This window comes from Folsomia candida, unplaced genomic scaffold (genome assembly GCF_002217175.1).
Source record: "Folsomia candida strain VU population unplaced genomic scaffold, ASM221717v1 Fcan01_Sc001, whole genome shotgun sequence".
In the NCBI taxonomy this organism is placed as follows: domain Eukaryota; kingdom Metazoa; phylum Arthropoda; class Collembola; order Entomobryomorpha; family Isotomidae; genus Folsomia; species Folsomia candida.
In genome coordinates, this window is record NW_019091193.1 from 12803842 (window position 1) to 12826379 (window position 22538).

The following is a 22538-nucleotide window of genomic DNA, read 5'->3' on the forward strand; positions in this document are numbered from 1 at the left end:
TATTTGGTCTCTGCAATACACACATATCGCCTCAGACGTTGGTTAACATACCCTACGACTTGTCAAGAAGAGACAAAGTCAAGGATTATTAGTTATCGTTGAGCTCAGTCAGGGTATCACTCTCCAACCAGCCTGTGATAAATAGTATGTGGGAGCAGATGAGATGAGAAGAAGACGAAGAAGAAGAGTGTCCTTGTCTTGTCCAACGAAACCTAACCAAACTATGGTGACATGTGTTGCAGGGTCATTTGAGCATTTACTCACAGCTCTACCAATTTTTTATTGTTTCTTACCCTCGTCACTGGGTAGGTGACCGACGAGACGGCGACGGAGAGAGACTTTGATAGGGATCGCCAACCAAAAGTACCAGGACGACCAGGCTCTCGATGGAGAAGACCTAAAACTAAAGTTTGTTAAGGTTGGCTGAGCCCAGGACCCCTCCTCTACCTTTGTATGCTAATTACCTTCATAGCTACAAGAAACAATCCACTCCTGCCACCTCATTACGTTCCTCTTAATGAACACTACAGCTGTCAACTGTATTGCCTCCCCTTTGGACTCTGGAATCGTCGTCGTCGTCGTCTTCTTCTTGGTCTGTTTATATGACATTCGCTCCAAGGGATCCCATTGTTCCACCACCACGACCAGCATCATGTACTCCATCAATGTTTGATCTCCAGCTACATATCTGTAAATACATCCCACTACCATCAACCATGGATTGGTTTCTTTTGTTTTAACAACGGCTATTCAGTGAAACCAACAACCCTTTCTCCTCCCCACATTAAAGTCAAAGGGTCCACACTAAACGACCTAATTTATAGTGTCACGAGTTGGAATTATTATATCCACTAGACATACACACTCAACACTCAGGACAACAATAAGGACTTGGATGAAACTGGATGAGACTCTTAATAATCTCGACTGTCTTCCTTCAAGGGTACTTAATGTGCTGCTGCAGGGAATTTCAGTTTTCAACAACTTATCAGACAAAGTCGGATAAAAAGGTCTGCTTTCCTTGTTGTTGTCTGCCAAACAAAGTGGTACTTGATCCTTGATTTTACGAGTATTGTAATAAAAGGACTTGCCGAAACTGCTTTAACGAGCTTATTATCGCTAATACATTGCCCAAAGAGTGCTCTCATCCACTTCCTCTGTATCTTATCAATCAAATACGCACCATCATGATCCCTGTTATGTCAACCCTTCCATATAATGAGCAAATGAATAATGTGCTTCAAAAAGTTGGGGAAAATATTTCAACGTTTTAATTGGGAAAATTATTCTTTCTAAATAAAATGAAAATTTGCACTTACTTTTTCGCGATAAATTATTACGTGAGTATAACTGACTGACTTGTTAACCATTGTAAATAACATTGTAATGTACAGTTATTTATGTAAGTGCTATCATCAGTTGTCCGCCTTTATATGTAGCAAGATGTTCAAACACAGAACATACAATTATGTACATTGATTGTCGATATCATGAAAAACATGGCTTGGCGATTGATTGTAGGTTTTCACGTCAAAAAGCAAGCATGATATAACTTTTCAATGAGAAATCTTCGGATCTATTGATCATTTATTTATTTTTTGTTTGATTTAACAGAAAAGCGATTTCAATTTTCATCTTATCTCAACAAGTACAATACAAAATGAGAAGCAGGGAGGGATTGCGTTCAGCATTTCATTTTGTGACTGTAGACGACGATATCACATTGCAGCATCTCCGCGTATATAGCAAGAACTGTTGAATAAAATTGATGTTGTGTTGTGAGTAAGGTTTGAACCGCAAATATAAATAAGAGAATTTTATGACCAAAAACACATGTGACAGGCTAATTTTACACCTGTTTTACTACAAATGTCAACCATGCTTTTCGACTACATTTATTTTTAACCCCAAATAACTGACATTCTAAGTTTTATGTAAGAAAAACTAATTCACAATCTGCCACCGAGTTTGTCAACTTAGTTCTAAAACATTTTATGTTCCTTTGACTGAAACCTATTTTGCCTGGTTGTTCATTTCAAGTGGAGGTTCATCCATACGCCCAGACTTTTACACATCTTTCATGTATGCATGGAACCAAGCTTGGTTTTGTGGGTTGAGAAAAATGAGAAATATTTTGCTACTTAAGTGTTTGGTGTCTCCTTCCTACGCATTTCTTGTCATGCTGTGGTAAAATGTCTAGTTAACATTAGACTGGCTCTCCGTTTAATAAAGGTGGTAGTGTCATGCTGGCAAAAATGGATTACAGTGGATTTATCAGGTCCGTGTGTTTCGGATAGTTTTAGTTACAGATTCAAGTCAAATATGTTACTTATCACCTAAATATATACTCATCATTATTAGACAGATTGGTCCGATTGGTTATTTAATATAAACACTGTGCATGGCTTGATTTGATGAAAAGAGGGTAATGAAGTTAAATTAAATACATTCACCCGAGGTAAATATATGCATCTACGTAGAAGGGTTAATGATGGCAAGCGTACATACTGATCTTCCTGGTGCAGTGTCGTCAAATGGCAACCAGGAGAACAAATTTTAGGTGGTTGTTAATGAATCTAATTTGCAAATCAGTTAGATTGGAAGCAATCCTGAGGGCGGCACAACAAACGATAAATAATGCGTATATACACAAATATGTGCATGATAAGTATAGGAAATAAGCGAAGAAGGAAATAATGTGGTGACTGGTGATTTGCCTTAGCCGTTGAAGAATGATCTACATCGTATAGTTTTATGTTTGTTTGGTTGGTTGGTTGGTCTGCCAAGCTGTCCATACAAGTGAGACCAAGTTATAAATCATGGTGGTGACCAGAATACTGTCTGCTTCTGGGCAAAGGCGAAACCTTGATGTGACCAGTGGATGGTTTAATCCCTCAGCATGTCAACCAGGGAAGACAAATGGAGTAACTTTGATAAATGTACAACCTAGCTCTACCTAATGAGACTCTTGGAACAATTTGGGTCTATTTAAGTGACGTTGCGCGAGACTGTTTCGTCACTGACAGTGTCAACTGCGTTCACCGTGTCACTCAGCTAGCGTTCAACTAATTTTAACCTCGTCATGGCACACAAGCCATCCATTAGTTCTCCTCTCCCACATAATATCCATGCCTCTTCGATTCGAGGCTTGCACCATTTGAGACTTTGGGAAGAAGTTATGGATGTGTATAAGTACATACATTATCCGTGTACATTATTCACCATACACATTGCACGTGGTCTAATGTCTATAAAGAAGACTGATTCTCAGTATAAAATTATTAATAAACTCATCGTCAAGATTGAGGAGGGAATGTAAGGATATAATGACACTGATATTTTAAATTTGCGTCATGTTTACAAGGAGAGAATCAATACCAGTAAAATGTTTGAGTAGGTCAAATAAATACATGCACTCGTAATGGAAGAAGTTATTCAAGATTGTGTATTCACTTGTATTGAGATTGTTTGAGGATGTTGGACAAGATGACGTACATTTGTAATGCTGCTGCTGCGAAATATCCCAGTCTGAAATTACATCCCATCCTATCATCGACCCAAACGATATGATATGCCATTCAAGTAGGAAAGGAAACTAATCTTGCATGTGCTTACTCTTTGATTCCAATAAGCAGCGCTTGAACCTATCACGCAAAGAGCATTTGTCACTGCAAGAGTTGGATGTCGTGGGGCCTTTGGGGGGTGGTTCCCCACCGTTCGTCTGTCTCCTGTCTTCTTTCCCTCTGCTCCTTCCACCTTCAAGTTGGCAGAAGAGGTCTCCTCCGCCATGATTTTTGCTCGTCATCATCATGACCATGATGATATGGTGATCCAGCCAATAAGCCAATATGCAATGGTAGTGAAGTGAGTGGGCAAAGTCAAAAGTACAAAATGCACACCTGTACATAGTCGGTTAATGACAAAAACACACACAATGATTGACTCCCTAACTCTTATCCAAACAGTTTCGTGGCGGTTCCTTTGCTCATCTTATCTCCTCATTATTGAATAATCCCACTTACCAATGACACTCCTCACCGACAAACACTCTTGTGTACATGTTATTATTTCTATTGCCCTTCATAATGTGTACATTCACTTATCACCTGCACTGAATCCACTGGTGAGCAGTTTTCAAATACATGATCAGCACCAAATTATGTCTCTCCAATCAAACATTCACAATACATACGTATCACAACCTCAATTACGCCACACACAAGCACACATGTCTGTATTGATTAGCTACTTTCACGTAATATGTACATGTATTTTTTCAATTAAAAAATAATAATAGTCACTCACATGCATCATCGTCAGTCAATTTCCTTCATCGTTAACTAATGTCACATTATTATTCACAGGTTGTCTGACAAATTGTTCGTGACGATCATGACCATGATGTGGTTATGTTACCACATTAGTTCCGTCGTGTGTTTATGAAACTAGGTTATCAAATTATTTCCATTAGCGTATCTGAGATCTGACAATTTCAAAGTTATCAGTTCCGACTACATTTGTCAGCCAACTATACGTCCGACCAAGCTTTAATCATAGGTATTAATAGACAATGCAACAAAATAAATGGAAATTCCTCTTAAACTGCGACCGCAACCACCTTGTCAGGGTTCACGTAATCAATGAATAGGCAATCAATTAAGCATTTTGATTGACAAACTGACGTCCAACATCTTTTGTCGGCATAAATTAGGTTGTTTACAACAAATTTCCAATTCTGATTGTTGTAACCTGAATCAATCTGCATTCATTCTTATCAGGAATCAATTTTTGTATGATTGAATGTTTGCTTGACACACTATCGGGCAGTGAAATTGATTGATTTTATTGCGATATTGGCTCGTCTATTCGGTAAAGTTGAGAATGATAAGAATTACACTTGTTTTCGTCATGTTTGAATCGTGTGTATTGCAATACAATTTGTCACTTCCAAAGTTCACACATGACATCAAAATCTGACATCAATTGTCAATGGGAGCAGAAGATAACTTGCATGATTTGCAAAGTTTAAATTGTCAACCTGCGTCTGCTTTCGGCATGCCGTGTCGTCTGCTAAATACGAGCAGTTTTGTGCATAATATATTTTTTCTATGTATGATTTAAGCTTAGCACCCATATATTCATGATCAACACTTGGAAGCTATTTGATTTTTAACCAAACTTTTATCGAAATTTAAAAAACATGTTAACTAGCTTGGAGGTTGTGCGAACAATAAAAACTTTAATCACGAATGACAATTAACCTTAATTTAGGCTAGGGAGGTCTACGTACAAGGTATTTCGGATGTTAGATATATACGTCAATTTTTGCGTTTAATCTCACATTAAATCTAAGGACAAGTTTTGTGCTAAAAATGTGCTAAAAATGTACGTTGATAAGTATTTACATATGTATGGAGCTACTTGTTTAGTTTACCTCTTTGCGTATGTGTCCCTTTCTCTGACCTCCTGATGGCATCCGTCTTTGTATTTTTTCATGCTAAAACGTGCATGATATTTCAAAGGGGCGAAATAGTTTAGTTGTTCGCTTAATTTGGTCCATGTGATCTGATAAAAATCTGTCGACATTGGTCTTACACTTAATATCGTCTAATATTGTAATCATATTATCTAAGAAAAGGGGACATGAAACTTGAGACGGGCGAAAGAAGATTGTTTACGATGAAATCCATCCGGGGGGCTCTCAAGACTTTTTCTATTCAAACCCAATCTTTGGGTTACTTTGGGTTAATAGAGAAATATGCCAGACCATGCTGTTTGTGTGCAGTGAGACGAAATTTTTTTCTCAGTTGTTTTGTAACTCTACTCCAAAACTGTTGATCTTCCCCTTCATTCAAACTATTTATTTCCAACACTATTTCCATCGAGTTATGAATTAATGGAACAGTACACAACTACACACTGATGGAAAATGTATAGGAAGTCAATGATGAACCAATTCGTAACAAAATCTCACAATGCCCATGAGGAAAATAGTTATCAGAAAGTCAATGAGTAGCATACCTAATATTGTATGTATATTGAAAGGGGGTGGTCACGACACCCATTCTTTTATTATCGTTATAGTACATAATAAGCAATACTCATTTTATGTTTTTCTTGTAAGTATTCATTGCATTTCGCGTACATTTACTTCATTGCTTGTAGTATGGTTTGTTTGGTATATATTTCAAGGATTGTCTAAAAATCTTTATCATAACGAGTAGAATGTAATAATAATACTTAAATAAGCTATTTAACGTATATTAATCTTACAATTAGTTTAGTTTGTAGCTTTATGTCTGTGGCGTTATTTATTTATAAGGTAATGTGCTTCATCCACTTGACGAACTTAATAAGAAATCGGTTTTGTCTCTAGTAATTAGTAGTTTTTTGTGATGGTTTGACGTGGTGTGATAGCTCAAAGTATTTTTTTCACATTTTCAAGTATGTTTCCCACTCATTGTCGTCGTCGTCGGATGATGATGATCGAGGCTGCATGGCTTTTCGGGTTTGTTTGTTGTTGTATATCACAGGGTGGTCACCACGTCACATTTCACTGGGCTGCTTTGTTTTGCACGTCACAAGTGTTGTTGGTGGTGGGGGTGGTGGTGGTAGTAGTATAACTGATGATGGCAGTACTTTCTATCGTAGTAATGGTGCAAACTTTGCTCCTTCTTATCATCTCGTCAAGTGTGGGTTGACACATCTCATCACATGCAGAACCCTCCAGATGAGCTGCCAAAATCAAAGCAAAGAATTTATTATCATCTCTTTCCGTATTTCGTCACCTTTCTCTTATCATTCGAACCAATATACGCTTGCCCTTGAAGGGCCTACTCTGAGGATGAGACTTGAGAAAGAGAGCAAACAGATTGAGCCTGGATGCAGTGATTGCTTGGAAATGGAATGATGAACAGTTCACGGGCAACAATATTCACTCGTGTGACGTGGACAGTGTTTATCATTGATTCTCATGCTTCAAACTTCAAACATTGAAACATTAATTTATGTCATGTCAAAGCCCTTTGTGTCTATCTGCCACTTCATGCTTTCCCATTTAATCACTGCTTGAGTTGTCCGTGTGCTTTTGCGCTGTACACACATTGCATACGACTCCTTGGCTTGCATGACTTGCTTTCTTCATTCCATTACAAATAATGCCCTGCAATGTGAGTAAATAAATGCATGGCAAACTAACCTGAAAGAGGGAGAGAGAGGGAGGGAGATAGGAGAGGAGGGAAAGAGGACGGATAGCAGATAGCAGCTATAAAAACCATTAAACGTCCAAACAAAGAAATTTAACTGAATGAAGACTCTCGCTCTGTCGTCATTGAATAATGTTTAATTTAATTTAATGGGGTGGATAATGGAGCAACTAATGCAATCAGCTTGTATTTGAAATTGACTTTATCCAACAAAAAATAACAAGAAGTTTGTGCAGTTTGGTTGGTTTGCTCATTTGTGCTGAACTGTCATCATGTGAACAATTGTAAATAATTGTATGCAAGATGCATATGCATAATAAGTAATGTAATACAAAGATTTGAATGACTATTATGTCCATTTACAAAGTAGTTTACACAGTCTGAATGTTCAATTGAAGAAATCTCAATGGCCTTAACAACTTGTATTATTACTCGCATTACATCAGTCACACCAGAGTAGTTGCAAAACAACTACTCGGACTACCTGTCTATCTCCCTCGTCAACTCTTCTATTATTGGAAATGCTCCTCTGTAATACTCATCTAATTAAACAATCTTGATGCACATATTTATTAATAAAAAACTGTCTGCACAAAGACACCAGCGAGAGAGCGATGAATGAGATAGACTGAAACTCGTTTGAAGAGAATAAATGTACATATGTACATACGCCGCATACACAGATATCTGTCCAAGTCGACGTCTTTACTACTACCCTTTTTAATAAGTTTTGGTTGTCCATCCGTCCATCAAGAAATTTAGGTATCATGATGTAAGAAGTATGTAGTACCCTAAGAACCGCTCAAGAACAACCCGTAATAGTGCAATGCATGTACATATGTATGCATCTAGCAACAGCCAGTTACTGTTGTTTTACTCGCGATTAACACGAGTGCTACCAACTAACTATTCCAAGCACAATAATAAATCCTGCATAGTTCGCACCTGTAACTGAATCAACGATACCAATATGCTGCATTTAATACTCAGGGAGTGTGAATTAATTAGGATTAAAAACAGGTTTCTATTTCAGCTGAACCAGTTTTACTAATAAAAATAGGTTTCATATATGTATACACACCCATATTCTCCACTTTTCCGTCCAATTTTCCACAAAAGATAACAAGGTGTTTATGCTACCCATCAATTTTCAAATACGGAAAATTTGCATTGAATGGAATGAATGAAAAACCCAGCCGTGTAAAATAAATATATTTATCTGTACATATATGTACATAGCACTCTAACTCTCCATTACTAATTAGTTCCGACTGATGAGACTTCTTCTCAGCTGCAAATCATCATTTCTCAAGCATATCTTTGGTTCAGCTGCATCAGTTTTTGGAGCTACGTATGTATGTGCATATACAGTAACTGTTAATAGAACTCGACTGTGAAATGCAAAAATAATGCTGATTTATGTGCGAGCTGTATGAGCGTGAATGAAAAGTCCAACATTTCTTCAACTATTATTTTACTACACTCATTAAGCCGAATATTATGAATAATTTGATTGATTGCTCACATAAATTTGTAGCTTCTCACCTTTTGAGGACAGGTTTGAAAGCAGTGGCAGCGAGGTCTGCTGAGCTCAGTCCTGAAGGATGGTTTCCTGCTCCCGGTACGAAGTGAGATAAGCTACCAGGCAGCAAGGGTACTTTCGTGGGTGGAGTGGTTGGAGGCGTATCAGTTCCCACTCCGTCATTCGACACAGGAATAAAACCGCTGCCATATCGGTACCCTGGGAGCGCAAAGCTCCAGGATGATGACACTGGGGGTGGCAAAGGACCATTGGGTGGTCCTCCAGGATGGTGTGACATTGGATGGCCATGGTGGTGGTTGTGATAAAGTCCAGGATGGTGATGTCCCAGAAGGTGCGATGGGGGGTGAGGTGGGGGCGTCTTGGAACTGTTTTGAGAATTTGGGATAAACATATAAGAAGACAATGTTTGTGATGATACACATGACATTATCTGGTGTAGAGATCGTACGAGAGTTTGATGGACTACTAAATATAAAATAACATAATCTCAATTTTAGATTTGCTTTGTGCGGTCGAAATATAAACTGCTCTGTGCAGTAAAAGCGAGTCTTTGTGTTTTTTAAAATATTTTTTTCATATTTAAAAGACATAAAATGACAGACGAGTCAGGTTTCCGTTTCCACAGTTGGAATGCAAACGGAATTGATGAATTTAAAATCAGAAGCATGATGGCTTCGACATGGGTTAACAGTGATCTTATCCTCATACAGGAAACCAAGTTGAACCCATCGAAGGAAAAAGACATCCTGAAACTATTAAAATGAGTATGGATATGGCGGCATTTTTCAGGCAGCTGTAAATATTAAGTACACCGATTATTGGAGGGATGGTGTTAGTGTGTTTTTCAAAATTGGAATTGACATAAGTCACGTGAAAATGGAAAATGTGTTTCCAGAAATAAAGAAACATTATCCACAAAGACTTATGATTGTTAGTATAAGTAATGAAATGCTGGGAAACCGGTCAGCATATTTTGTAAATCTATATTTTCCCGTACATCACATGTCTGATCCAAAAGGCGAGAGAACAAAGGAACGATCAGAGTGCTTGGAAATAATGGAAACTGTCGCCAAAAAATTAGCTAAAAAGTTATCCATTTGGGTGGGTGATTTCAACGCCATGCGCCATAACCAAACATTGGCCCCCAATATGAAAATAACCGATCCAAGATGTGAACTGTATAATAAAATGAATGCCGTATTTCAAAAACACAATTTTTCCAACATGTCCGAAATAATGTGGGTGGATGACGTGTTTACTAGACATGGAATCTGCAAATGTTTAGTTAACTCAGCTCCAGTAACTAAAATGGTAACGTCTCGATTGGATTATATCATAATATCAGAGAAGTTCTTACAATTTCATCACAGAAATGAACCTGTTTATGATGAAGCAATTTTTTATCTTAGCGATCACTCAAATATCAGTTGTTTGATCAAAAAACCGTCGAGTGAATACCCGTCCGCTGATGTAGCAACAAAAATTACATGCGCTGTCCCGGATTTACGTGTCAATAGAAATGTGATATGTCCTTATCCAAATTGTGGACAAACAACGCGGACACCAGCTGCGATGATCCGACATGTTCGAATTCATACTGGAGAAAAGCCATTTGTTTGTGAAAGAGATTGCGGTTTCAGGTCTGCATACAAAGCGGCAATTGAAATTCATGCACGTGTATGTAAAGGTTCTTTTGAAAGCCGTATGCTACAATGTCCTGATTGTCCAGCTACTACACCTATCTTGGAACAATTCCAAATCCACAGAAAAAGTTGTACCCAGAATAAGCAGAATTTTGACCAAACAGCCAGATTTAAATGTACAAAATGTTTGTACTCAACCAATAAAATGAGTGGTTGGAAAAACCATGAAGCTTCTGTGAAACACAACGCTGATCAAATACTTGTCTGGTATTTTTGTTTACCTTGTAACTATGTAACGTTGCATACAAACCAAATAAGTAGACATTGTGAAGCTGGTCAACACAAAGAAATGTTAAAGAAAGACAATGACCAATAGATACAAGTTCAATTTGTTTTAAATTTCTTAATTATCAATAAAAATGATTAATTATACGTGGGAGGTTGTGTATCCTATTTTTATTTATTATATATCTTGTCAGAAATGCTACTTGTGTACAATTAGTGTGTACCTATTATTCGGGAACAGCAAACTAAAAACTAAAAACTAATCGTTGGACTATATACAAATGTATATATGTATACCTGTCGCACATATTTATTCTATATGAGTTAAATGAAAAATGCCATTCTGAAACTTATCGAAGGACAAAAAGCAGCAAATCGAGTCGGCTATTTGAAACTAGTAATAAAACGAGTTTGTATTTATTGCTGTACAGATACAATGATAATTGATACTGCGAATGAACTGAAATCACAATATTTGGGAAAATTGGAAAGGGTAATGGGAGGAGGATAGATACGGATCAACTATGGATTGTCGGACAAATAGTAGATTGCTTCGGAATGTCGAGTAAAAACGGTGCCGGTTAGGGAGGGTGGTGGTGGGGCAAATGCAAGGGTGGGCAAGATACTGTATCTTCGAAATACATGTATCGGCGATACAGTATCTCCGATACATTTTGTAACTTGTAACTTGTATCTTGAGAATTATGAGTTACAAGTAACTTGTAACTTGTATCTTGAGCATATTTACTTTGAAAAGTATCTTGTAACTTGTATCTTGAGAATATATTTTGACTCAAGATACAAAGTTACTTTTTTAGTTATTTGCCTGACGAAACCAAATTTTGTTCCGTTGTGCATACCTCAATGGAGCAATTTCCAGTATGCTACGCACAATTAAATAGTGTTCATTTTAATTAGTCGCATAAAGACAGTTAATAGCTTAGTGATGCTGCATAAATATTTCGTTATGAGGGAACTAAACATTTATTAACGGCTGACAGCTTTACCGGAAACCTCTCTCTATACATATTTATGTATGTATGTATCTGTGTGTAATGTGCGTTTATAAATCATGGAGTGGTAAATATTTTGTGTGTGTTTTCGGATGTCGACACTTAATTTTTATGGCAAGGACAAATTCGTAGCTGACTATGTAGATAAAAGGTCATGACGACATGGTGACGAGGTCATCGGTGAATGCATTGAATTTTAATTTTTTGGATGTTTTCTACTAGGTTTATGCTTCGCTAGACGTGATTGTGCCACAGTGATACTTAAATCTGAAACCCTGACGGCAGTGCGTACAATGTCGATGGTCAAAACTTTAGTGTTGCGGTCAACACGGCAACAGATTATCGCTGCATTTACAATATAAAACTGTAAATTCTGCTGTCTAAGTTTTACATCACATAAATAACCTGTCAATTTAACAGTTAAAAAAATAACAGACTTTGTACGAAACTTTGAACCAGAAGTGTTAGAGATAAGTGATTGAATTCATGGGAGAAAGTTTTTAATTAGGGTCAATAATGCATAATAATTCAAAATGCTAAAATGAAGCATGGTGTCACAAAAACACCTTAGATTCCTTTTGTATCTTGACTTTGTATCTTCAAGATACATGTAATGTATCTTGGATGAAAAATTAAGTATCTTCGCTACAAGATCTTCGATCAAGATACAAGTTACAAGTATCTTGTAACTTGTATCTTGAGAATTAAAAGTATCTTATCTTTGTATCGTATCTCGAAACTTAATTTTGAGTATCTTGAAGAAAGTATCTTGAAGATACATTACCTTGTATCTTGCCCACCCTTGGGCAAATGACGCCCACCACCCCCGTGACCACTTCCAGCGAGATCCGCCACTGACCAGATCCTAGCTTTTGGAGGCAAATTTTCGGCTAACGACCAGATCTTGGGCTTGGAATTGGCGCAGTTCATCTTGGTCGTGTCAAGGTCTGACGGATCATGTTTTATCCTATTATTGTTGCTACCCGGAGAACTGGCTGGGGCGGTGGAGGAATTGTCATCATCTAATCAGGAAAATGGAATCAATTTTGTTACATAAGTTTATACATAGGTAGTCTTTTGTGTGTATCGATTGGAGCGAATTTAGCACTAGTTTTTATCATCATAAAGTCAAAATAAATAGCTTAATAATGATATCCCAATTGACAAAAATACAAATGCGCAACCCAAAGCCAGTCGCGCAAAGTGCAACATTTTGATTAAGCTCGGATTATGTAGAGTGATGTGCCTTTTCATTGCAGGATTCTGATAACACAATAATGCTCTGGTGTTGGGGATGACGACGATGATGATATTATGTGAGCATATAATAAATACATCGTATGCAAAAGTACGTGTCCGCACCATTGGGCGACTGCTTGACTGACACTGAAATGAGAGTCGAGTCTCGTCTCTGAAAGCAATCCTTATGAAAAGGGGGATCTCATAATAATCCGCCCTAGTCCTGTATGGCTAACCCTTACCCTTTATATTCCCCCAGCGCTATTACTCAACTTGACTAAGGTTGCAATCACATCTCGAGGATTTCCATTATTCACGTCGGTAGTTATTCCCCTCTTATTCTCAAATCTCAATATTCACTCACTCAACTTCTCCGAGTGAAGAGACGACAAATCAATTCACAATGCCCATTTATGCACTATTGATTCTTCTTCTTAAAAACTCACTGCCTCACTTTATCGCTCATCACACACACACAAGTGCATACACACTATGAACCTGATTTCAAATATTGACTTCGTCCAGCATTCTCAACATGATAGGAGATGGAATATCTAGTCACTAGTATTACGAAAGGGAGTAGATGAGCGTGGAAAGAATCGAAAACAAAAATGAAGACCATGGTAAAGTTATCATTGTTTTTGGTCACTTATACGCACGGCATATACGGAGCAAACTTGAGAGAGAAGTGCAATAATAAAATCGCATGGATCACTTACCATCGTCATCCTTGATGTCATCGTCGTCGTCCTCACTTTTATTGTTCTTTATAAAATTAAATTTTAGTCAGTAGTGTTTTTAAAGTTATGAATATTAGGTTTATCTTACTTTGGGCTCCCACGTCATCTTGTTCTCCTAACATTATAATAACGTCATGTTAGATGCAGTTTTTACGGATATGAAGGATCTACAATTTCTAAGACGTTACAAAATGAACCAACCTTTTTCAATCTGCGGCGAGCGTTGGCGAACCAAGTGCTGACCTGGGTGAGCGTCATCTTTGTGATTATAGCTAACATTATCTTCTCGCCTTTCGTGGGATAAGGGTTCTGCAGGGTGTAAAACATTGTTCAAAATATGGTTCTGGGAATATTCACATAATTACAAGTGACAATTACTTTAACCTTTCTATGCTCATTTAGCCAGGCTTTGAGGGTAGCTGTACTTTCGCGAGTTGCATTCTAAAAGAGGAAAATATTTTACATGTACAAAGATGCATTTTTGCAGGCATATGAATTTTACAGCTATTTAATTATTCTTATGAATAATACCTTTCGTCTAGCTGCAAGATCATAGCCACCTCCATATCTGAAATTTATATAAAAATTCATCTTTTAATTAATAGAAGCAAAAGTAATATAATTAATTTCTTATCTCTCTGGCTTTTGCTAATTAGTTGCTTTGTACAAATGTACAACACACATCAAGTCCTCAATTACCTTAATACCACATTTCTGCTCCATTCATTTCTATATTTTTTTAAATGCATTTGCATTTTTCATCATTATAACAGCCTTGTTCATCCTAATTAATTGTGTGTTGGACGAATGGGTGCAATGAACATTATACATGCTGATGATGATGATTATGGGAGTGCAGTTTAAGTGCACTCTCCATCTACTGCAGTGCAACCAGCATAACCACTTGGCACAAGTACCGTTTTAACTATATTTACTGTGCGAATTTTCTCATTAATTAAAACCAAACAACAAATTGCATCAATAATAATTGTAACAATCACAAATGCATTTGGTAAACCATCATCAGTGAGGAATTATTTTGTTAACGACAGGTTTATTTGAACAAGCGTTATTCACACCTTGTACATACGACCAGTGGTGGTGGTAGAAGGAGCAGCTTTATTTCATGCACTGTTAACAGCAGTTGGCTCACCTTCATAAAAATCGAGTGAGCATAAGAGGAGGTAGGTCAACGATTGATTTCCCTGATAATCTGATAGTTCCACCCATTCCTTTTTATATTTATTATTCAATTAGTGGATGGACGGTAGAAAAGCACGGTGTACGTAGAACTTGGTCTACTATTACTATTTACTACTTCTACTACCTATCTCAATGGAAAACGAGTTGGCAACAGCAAATGTACTACACATGTACGTACTCGTGTACTCTTCAGTTTTGCAGAAAGTCTCAGACAGAGTAAATCTGATTGAACAATTTGACAAGACAATAAAAATTGCATGTACATAAATATACTCGCATAATGCTAATCTATGTATGGGGCATGTGGTACAATTTTATGGCCATGTATACAAGCCTTCATTCTGCGATTACCAATTAAACCCCTTGAGTAAATTCATAATGTCTTGTCAACTTATTCTCTGAATCCCAACTACATAGTTCCGGACTGGGAGACCAAGTTCGGCGTGATGTTCATACATATGCAGCAAATGTAGGAAAAGATGACATGGGCGACAAAAACCCTTTGATTCTCCATCCCCCTGCTGTGACCTCGACTTGGCATCACTCCCCTTAATGCATTTCCTGCAAACCCGCATCCGTTGGTTACCCGGCCATTTCCGATTTGACAATCCCCCCAATTTTATGGCCATCGCCTAAGTATAAATATTATGAACTGCTTTTACTGTCGCGAGAGAGAGAGAAAGAGACGACATAACGAAGGCAATAAAGTGGTGGTCTGCTGCATTGTGTGGCCTTGGTTGGAGGGTGCTGTTGAATAATAACTAAATCCAAGTGCAGTGGCGATATGGTAGAGCTGTGATCAATCTAATTGTGAAACTATTCAACCAAACCACGATAACTTATTGTATATTTAGTGGGTAAAAAGTGGGTAAAAAGCTGGCTCCTATACTGCTTCTTGCTCTGCCTACTTTGCTGTAAACGTTGATTTCATGCCAAAAATAATTCTTTGATTCGACACGGCTCCATCCTCCTCTGGTTGAGTTCACTCTGCTTGCTCATTATCAAAATATCCATCCCTATCAGATTTTACATCATCAGCTCTCCCATCTACGAAATCTAATTCGATGAAACAGACATGCAGCTTTGCCAAGTTTGCCAAGAACATCACAAACTACGGGAATCATGATGAGTATTAAGTTGTTGGAACAGATTTTATGTTTGTTCAGCTAATTTGTGACTTATGATCAATTTAAACAATTCTGACGGATATTATTATCTTGAGATTTATATGCAACAAGGACATTATTTACGAGCATGATCACTACTACATCACGTCAACGGAGCGATGCCCTCTCATAAGCGATGGAAAGGGTTTGGATTGTACAATCAAACGACCGAGACAGCAGAAAAAAGCATGGAATTGGATTTTGGGCGAGTATTGGGGGGTAAGAAGAAGTATGCTCACATACATATGTATAAACTCCACGTGAAGAAAAGAGGTCCCGGTGAGAAACCCATTGTGTCCTGATCTTGGCCACTAATTTAATTACAAATTCAAGAAAAAGAGGAAAGAGAAACGGATCTTCTTTTCTCCTCGCTTTACAGAGTTTACCATGTAATACATACACAGATAAGTGCAGCGAGGTCTTGGGAGGAGGAGGCTGCACGCAGAAGTGGGGTCTCATCACCGTCGCCAGTATGGATTATTGAGGCTGACATCGAGGTTAAGTAAATTGTTGGCCTGTGGTTTATGTAAGGGTACGAGTGTGGTGATGGAGTACTTAAGTCGAAGGCTAATGAATGGGGCAGTGGGGGTAGATCGGTGTCATAATAAATCAGAAGTGGCAGTGGCAGAGGTTGCCTAATCTAATTTGGGAAGCCAGTGTGTGGGATCATGAAATTTCATGGGGCCAGTATGTGGTCAGAGGAGCAGATACACGTCGAGAGAAATATAAGAACTACGTATGTGGGAGTAGTAATAAGTAGACGACTGACCCGTATGCTGCGAAGGTTTCGTATGGAGGGTAGTAGCCATTGGACCAGCATGACACGTCGCCAGTTCCGCTGGTTTCCTTCAAGCCTGCATAGGCCCCACCCTAACAAACAAATCCATTATCAGCACACAGATTCCATTCACGAATTACATATCTCTTACATCTAATAAAACCAAAAACACCAAGCATCCATTGCGTCTGGCTGTGGTCTCTCTCTTTAAAGCGAGCTCGTGTATCTCTACGTCTCATTGTTCTCCGTCTCATTTAAAATACTAATCTTGTGTCCCAGCACTTTCTTCAGACATTCACTTCGGCCAACAAACAAGAGCCAATTCCTATTTATTCTCGCTGTATTAATGCCCACTCACAAGGGAACCTTAAGTACTGTCCCATCTCGATTTCCGAGATCTCGAGGTATACAATTTAGAAACTTCATTTCATTCATCATTCCGAAGTCTGTTTTCTATGTTAAAAGCATTGAAAAAATGACACGTTCTGGAGCAGCTCTCGCCAAATATTTCGCGACAACGTGATTTTGCACCGTATGTTCTATGACAAAGTTTCCGTTACACTAAATTATCTATCAAATAAGACTATCCGAAAGGAAATCGAGATGGGACAGTACTTAAGGTGCCCTTGCTAGCTATAAATAATAGCGAGTATGTAGAGAGAGTCATGCATGCAACTGCATACCTGCGTGTCACATATCCTACGTAAAAATACTAACTGACTTGTAAAAATTAACTGTTCATGTCTGGTGCACGAACTCTTACAAAAATCCAACATCGTTCTGTGCAACCTATGATTACGGAGAATGTATTTTTCCAATAAATTTTTAAAAACATACGCAAGATCAAGGGGGCAGATGAGTCTCTATTTAATTTAGAGCAGATCAGCATCTACATAAATATTCTATTGCAGTCCCCCGTCATCTCATCTCATCATGTTATCATGCAGCTCGTGATAATGTTGCAAAGATTATTACCGTTATTTTATCCTTCACTCAAATCTCATCACGCTGAATTATTTCCTTCAAATTTATTGTCATTCAAAACACGCTTATTGGAAGGACGACGACCACGTATCGCGAAAACATCGACTCAATATAAACTAATACAAATTCCAATTGGCTTTGAGATTTATGAACTCATTCTACTTATTTCTCTGTCATGTGCTGACATAGAATGTGCACTACACAAATCATTGAGTTTCACAGTCCCCTTCCTACTTACTTGCTTGCTTACTTTGTATATGTACATATATTTGTTCTGAAATATTAATTTCATGGCTCAGTGACCAGTAATACGGGATAGATTTACGCTAGAATGATCTCAATGGCCAATTCTAATACTTCTTGTGCTTACTTTGGCTAGAAAATGATTATGGATTTATTGATATCATTTATTTATGTCCTCACTCGCTAATTCTCTCTCTTTCGCTGATTACTACACTTCCAGACGCAAAGGCATAGCTTGGGATAATAGTGCAATATATTATCATGTTTGATAACTTACCAAGGGTGAGTAAAAGGCAGAAGACTCGAGGGTTTGGTAGGGATTCTGCTCTGTTGGAGGGTATGGTGAGGGTCCGTAGGGGCTGATTCGTGGGTAGGAGGACAGCGTCAGTCGGGACGGGTCATATTGGCATGAACACACCTAACACACAAACATATATATGAGAAATTGCATGTTAAAAACAGCCATAATTACCCACAAATTGTAAACCGCAAATACTTACCTGGTGACCCGTGACGGGGTCAGTGACCAGAGGGCGACCTCCTTCGCAACACGTCATTGCGGGGGACGAGGCGATTCCGGTGGGAGACGTCGAAGGCGACGACGCACTCATCCCTCCCCCACCTCCTCCTCCGGACGAGGAGTTTGGAGATCCCAGCAACTAATCAGCGCCAAGCAAACAAAGACCAACAAGTTAGTGACAAGTCTGCTTGATGGGGAAACTATCAAATCAAAGGATCCAATCAAATATGTATACTTGTTCTTCTCTACAAATAAACAATAAAAGTGATGAATGCTGTGCAGACAAGCTGGTCATCCAGATCCAATAAGCAAACAAATATCGAGAGATAATGGTAAATTAATAAGCCAAATGTGTGTACTCTCGCTCACTCGGTCGCATTATCTTAGAGTGACAGCAGGACATGTCAGGCAAGTAAGCAAGCAAAGCAAAGTTTGTGTCGTAGAGAGACGTGTTAGTGGACAATGTAAATAGAGCATTAATTTACTCAAATTGTTTTATCATCAACAGCGTTCATTTGCACGCAAGAAGAATTTCAAATAAACCAAATATTAGTTTACACATCACTCGACGAAACCCAATTTCTCACAAACCGTGCATAAGGACATAAGGGCGACGTATGTATGTGTGTACATTATCCATATATATTTAACTCCATGGCTGATCGACTTATTATTACGTACATAGTAATACATACATGCTACTGTACTGGCGTGTCATGTAGTCATAAATCATGCAGGATACAAGCATCATCATCAAGAGATTAAAAGTGTTTACTTGTGGCTTAAATAATTCAACAAAACTACCAAATATTCCCCACTCTCCTGGAATGGAGTGATTAAAGTGTGATTATGGGACAATGTTTTGGACATTATGTGTCGAATGTAATAATAATATGTAATAATAACGTGATGAACCTTGTCAATATGGAGCTTCATCAATTATTCAAGAGTGTCAAAATATTAATCCTAGTGTCGCCTCAGAATGTATGCCTTGATAAGCAGGCAAACCAAATAATACATACAGCAGCAAACAACGGAAGAATGATGTGTACGTAGTGACCCACTACACGCAATAATTATCCACTTGGACATGCAATTCAAAAACAATGTCATGTAATAATCATCTTAATAGTAACTACTCTGCTTACAACAACATTAATAATGGCAGCAAGCTCATTACTTTAAGTCATACAATCAGCGGCAGGATGATGATGACTATTTACGAGGATGTCTCAATAAGCTACATATCATGCCCTTGCTAATAATCTAGGAATAATTAAGTACAGATAGCACGACTAATTTTAAACTATGTACGCAAATTAAGAATTTTCTCCTTGATAACCGATAAGCCCGTATCATCAGAAATCTACTACTCTACTACATGTACGAATCAATAGAAAGACTTGTAGTATTTACAATTTTTTATAAGCCGGCCAACAGATCCTCCAGATCCAGAAACGTCGTGGTGGTTATGGTCGATGGTAGTTTAATGCTTTATTAGATGGGGATTTCAAACAAGGCGTTGTTGCCAGTTTTTTGTCCAGTCATCGGGTTTTATTAAAATTTATGTTGCTTATTCTTGAACAGGTTGATTCGAATGTACACTTGGTGCGGTGTTAAACAAGTGCAGGGTTGTATTTGGATGACTAAATATAACTCAATAATTTCTAAATTCGCTATATTTTGTCTACACAGCGATAGTGTGGATGCAGTGTGGTAATTTGAATTATAGCGTTATTTTAAGTTTATGTATGCGTTCCCACGACATGGATAAATGCGTGCGGTGGTGCTTCTTTCTTACAAAGCGACAACTGTAAGTACGTAATTGTAGATAAGTCAATGCACACGTTGCGGAGCAAATTAGTTTTTATTTTTAATTTGGTGAAAATTTATTGGAATAAGTGATTAAGTTCTGTTAGCGATTTAGGAGAGTTCCCGTTGGATGATCACTGTGCAAGAAAAATTGTGGCGTTAGAAAGATATCTGTAATGATTCTAGTGTCTAAATAGGTAGGTATGCAAGTCATTAAGAAAAAGCAGGAAAATTGAGACAGGACAGGACTATCTTCGTAAAATGGGTCTAATCTCATAGTTGGTTATTTGGGGTGAATTTTGGAATGGAGGGAAAGCTGAGACTGAGCATAAGTAAGATCGAGTTACACATACATAGTTTATGTGGGTTGGATATTGCATGAGTTGTAAAACCAGTATCACGATCTATGAATGTGTGAAAAATGATAGTTTCCTGCGATTCCAAAATTGTGGGGCTTAGGGAAAACGTTGTTCTTGGACGTCATGCAATATTTTTTACAATGATAGAGTGATTTAAACAGAGAAGAGGACATTGTCCCAGTGGCTGAAGTAGTAATTAGTCTTGTCGATACAGGATTGTATAATTACTTAATTTTACTACTACAAAGTGGCAAAGCTCCTACAAAGTAGGAATTTCTGGTATTACCTGATTGTTATTGAAGGCTGTTGGATTGGGATGATGAGGAAGCGAAGATGCCGAAACCGGTGGACCAGTCGGTGGCGAGTATCCGAAGTACGCCATAGTTAAACTTATATAAAATTAAGAATCACACCGCAAGAACTCGAACTAATAACAATGATCAAGAGTTTAATTCTTGGTCTTGTTCCAAGTGTGGACTCTTGACTACAATGATTGCCGGAGATGATGACGATGAGAAGTAATTGTAGTAATAGTAGTAAAGTAAAACTGGCTGAGAAGGAGTTCACCACACCACTTCTGCTTCTGCGGCCTTATAATAACTGGCTGCTTTTGCATATGCCAATAATTTGGTTTGGTCAAGTCGGCTTGAGAGTGTGTATTGTGCGGAACAAGTGCTCTTCTCGGTATTAAGTGGTGCAACGTGTGTAAAGTTTAAATGTGCTCTGCTCGTGGTGGTTGGTGTTGAATTGTTCTCCTCAGGTGTAGGAATGGATTGAAACTAGTTGTACACGAATGGTGTGTGTATGTGATTAGCTTGGCTTTGGATGAGCACTTGTACTTCATCCGAAAGTAAAGCAGGCAGGACGTCCAAGTAAAGTGGTTCTTGTCGGCGTTCGATGTTGGTTGGCGTTGGATGAAAGCACAGAAGGAACGCAAACGCTGACTCTGTGGGGCTGAACTTGCAGCCCAAGTTTTGAAACCTCCCTTTTCTCTCTATTTGGAGCCAATAGGTGGTCCCAAATAGATTCTTGAATGCGGATTGGTCGCGAGGACAGCTTGTTCGTACTTTGTCTTGGGGCCATGTCCGACACCAAGTTTCTACATGCTGTCCTATCAGCCATTGGATTATGCTAATCCCTCAAGACACGATTTCCCTTTTTATACACATTAATTACCTCATATGTACGACTATTAACCCCGCACCCTTATTTCTTCTCTTACCAGCCAAAGAATCCCATTCTATTCTAATCTCGAGAATAATTATCAATACAATACTTACCCACCCACATCAACACATGTCCTACACTTGTACACAATCCTGCCTGACCCCAGAACACTCTCCTATCTGGCCATACATACTCCCAATTTATCCACTAATTATCATAATGCCATCCCCATTAACAGACTCTTTATTGCCAATCTATATCATTATTGCAGCCACCTCGTACATACGTTCGTACATATAACCAACAAACTGCTTTCTACACTTACTTGCTTATTACCGGTCATCATCGACGTCGTCGTCACCTTCTTTGGATTTGGACCACTGCGTCGTCAAATCAAACAAACCACTATATACTCCAGTGGAGCTACTAAAAAGCTGGCTGTGCAATCTCGTTTCGCTATAAGCTAATGAGGATGCTTGTAACTTTGGAGGTAAACCAGATGAGCGTTATCTCAACACTTTTAAATGCCGTTAACATTCTTTATATCTCAACATTGATGACCGTGTTAGGACTCCTGTGTATAATTAATGGAGCAGAATTAACAAGTACACACAAGTTGGCATTACAACATTCCCACA

The 22538-nt window shown here is 38.2% G+C and overlaps 1 protein-coding gene and 1 long non-coding RNA gene across 4 annotated transcripts; both read right to left on the reverse strand.

Moving 5' to 3' along the window:
- Positions 1–3306: 3306 nt before the first annotated feature.
- Positions 3307–3992, reverse strand: LOC110842240. Its single transcript, XR_002547321.2, has 2 exons — positions 3616–3992; positions 3307–3546 (listed from the first exon to the last, which is right to left on the reverse strand). It is a non-coding gene; the product is annotated as an uncharacterized LOC110842240 (long non-coding RNA).
- Positions 3993–6030: 2038 nt separating this feature from the next.
- LOC110863153 (homeobox protein araucan) lies at positions 6031–21630 on the reverse strand. 3 transcript variants are annotated; one of them, XM_035851568.1, is made up of 13 exons: positions 21020–21625; positions 19979–20511; positions 18543–18701; positions 18320–18460; positions 16807–16907; positions 14200–14236; positions 14053–14109; positions 13870–13977; positions 13757–13783; positions 13648–13693; positions 12474–12711; positions 8751–9113; positions 6031–6735 (listed from the first exon to the last, which is right to left on the reverse strand). In XM_035851568.1, exons 3-13 carry the CDS (start codon positions 18651–18653, stop codon positions 6711–6713), a joined length of 1254 nt encoding a protein of 417 aa, XP_035707461.1. In that variant the 5' UTR covers positions 18654–18701; positions 19979–20511; positions 21020–21625; the 3' UTR covers positions 6031–6710. The 3 variants fall into 3 exon arrangements, with proteins under 3 accessions (XP_035707461.1, XP_035707459.1, XP_021968093.1); XM_035851566.1 differs by lacking the exon at positions 19979–20511 and having other exon boundaries at positions 8731–9113; positions 21020–21630; XM_022112401.2 differs by lacking the exon at positions 19979–20511 and having other exon boundaries at positions 21020–21627.
- Between the last annotated feature and the right edge of the window lie 908 nt (positions 21631–22538).

Bases quoted from the DNA above. Each gene is read 5' to 3' on its own strand.
- LOC110863153 (XM_022112401.2), bottom strand. From the start codon at position 21,115: ATGGCGTACTTCGGATACTCGCCACCGACTGGTCCACCGGTTTCGGCA. The intron at 14,237-16,806 runs GTCAGTCGTCTA...TATAAATTTCAG, and splicing joins GAAACCTTCGCAGCATACGG to ATATGGAGGTGGCTATGATC. The intron at 13,978-14,052 runs GTTAAAGTAATT...TACACCCTGCAG, and splicing joins GGCTAAATGAGCATAGAAAG to AACCCTTATCCCACGAAAGG.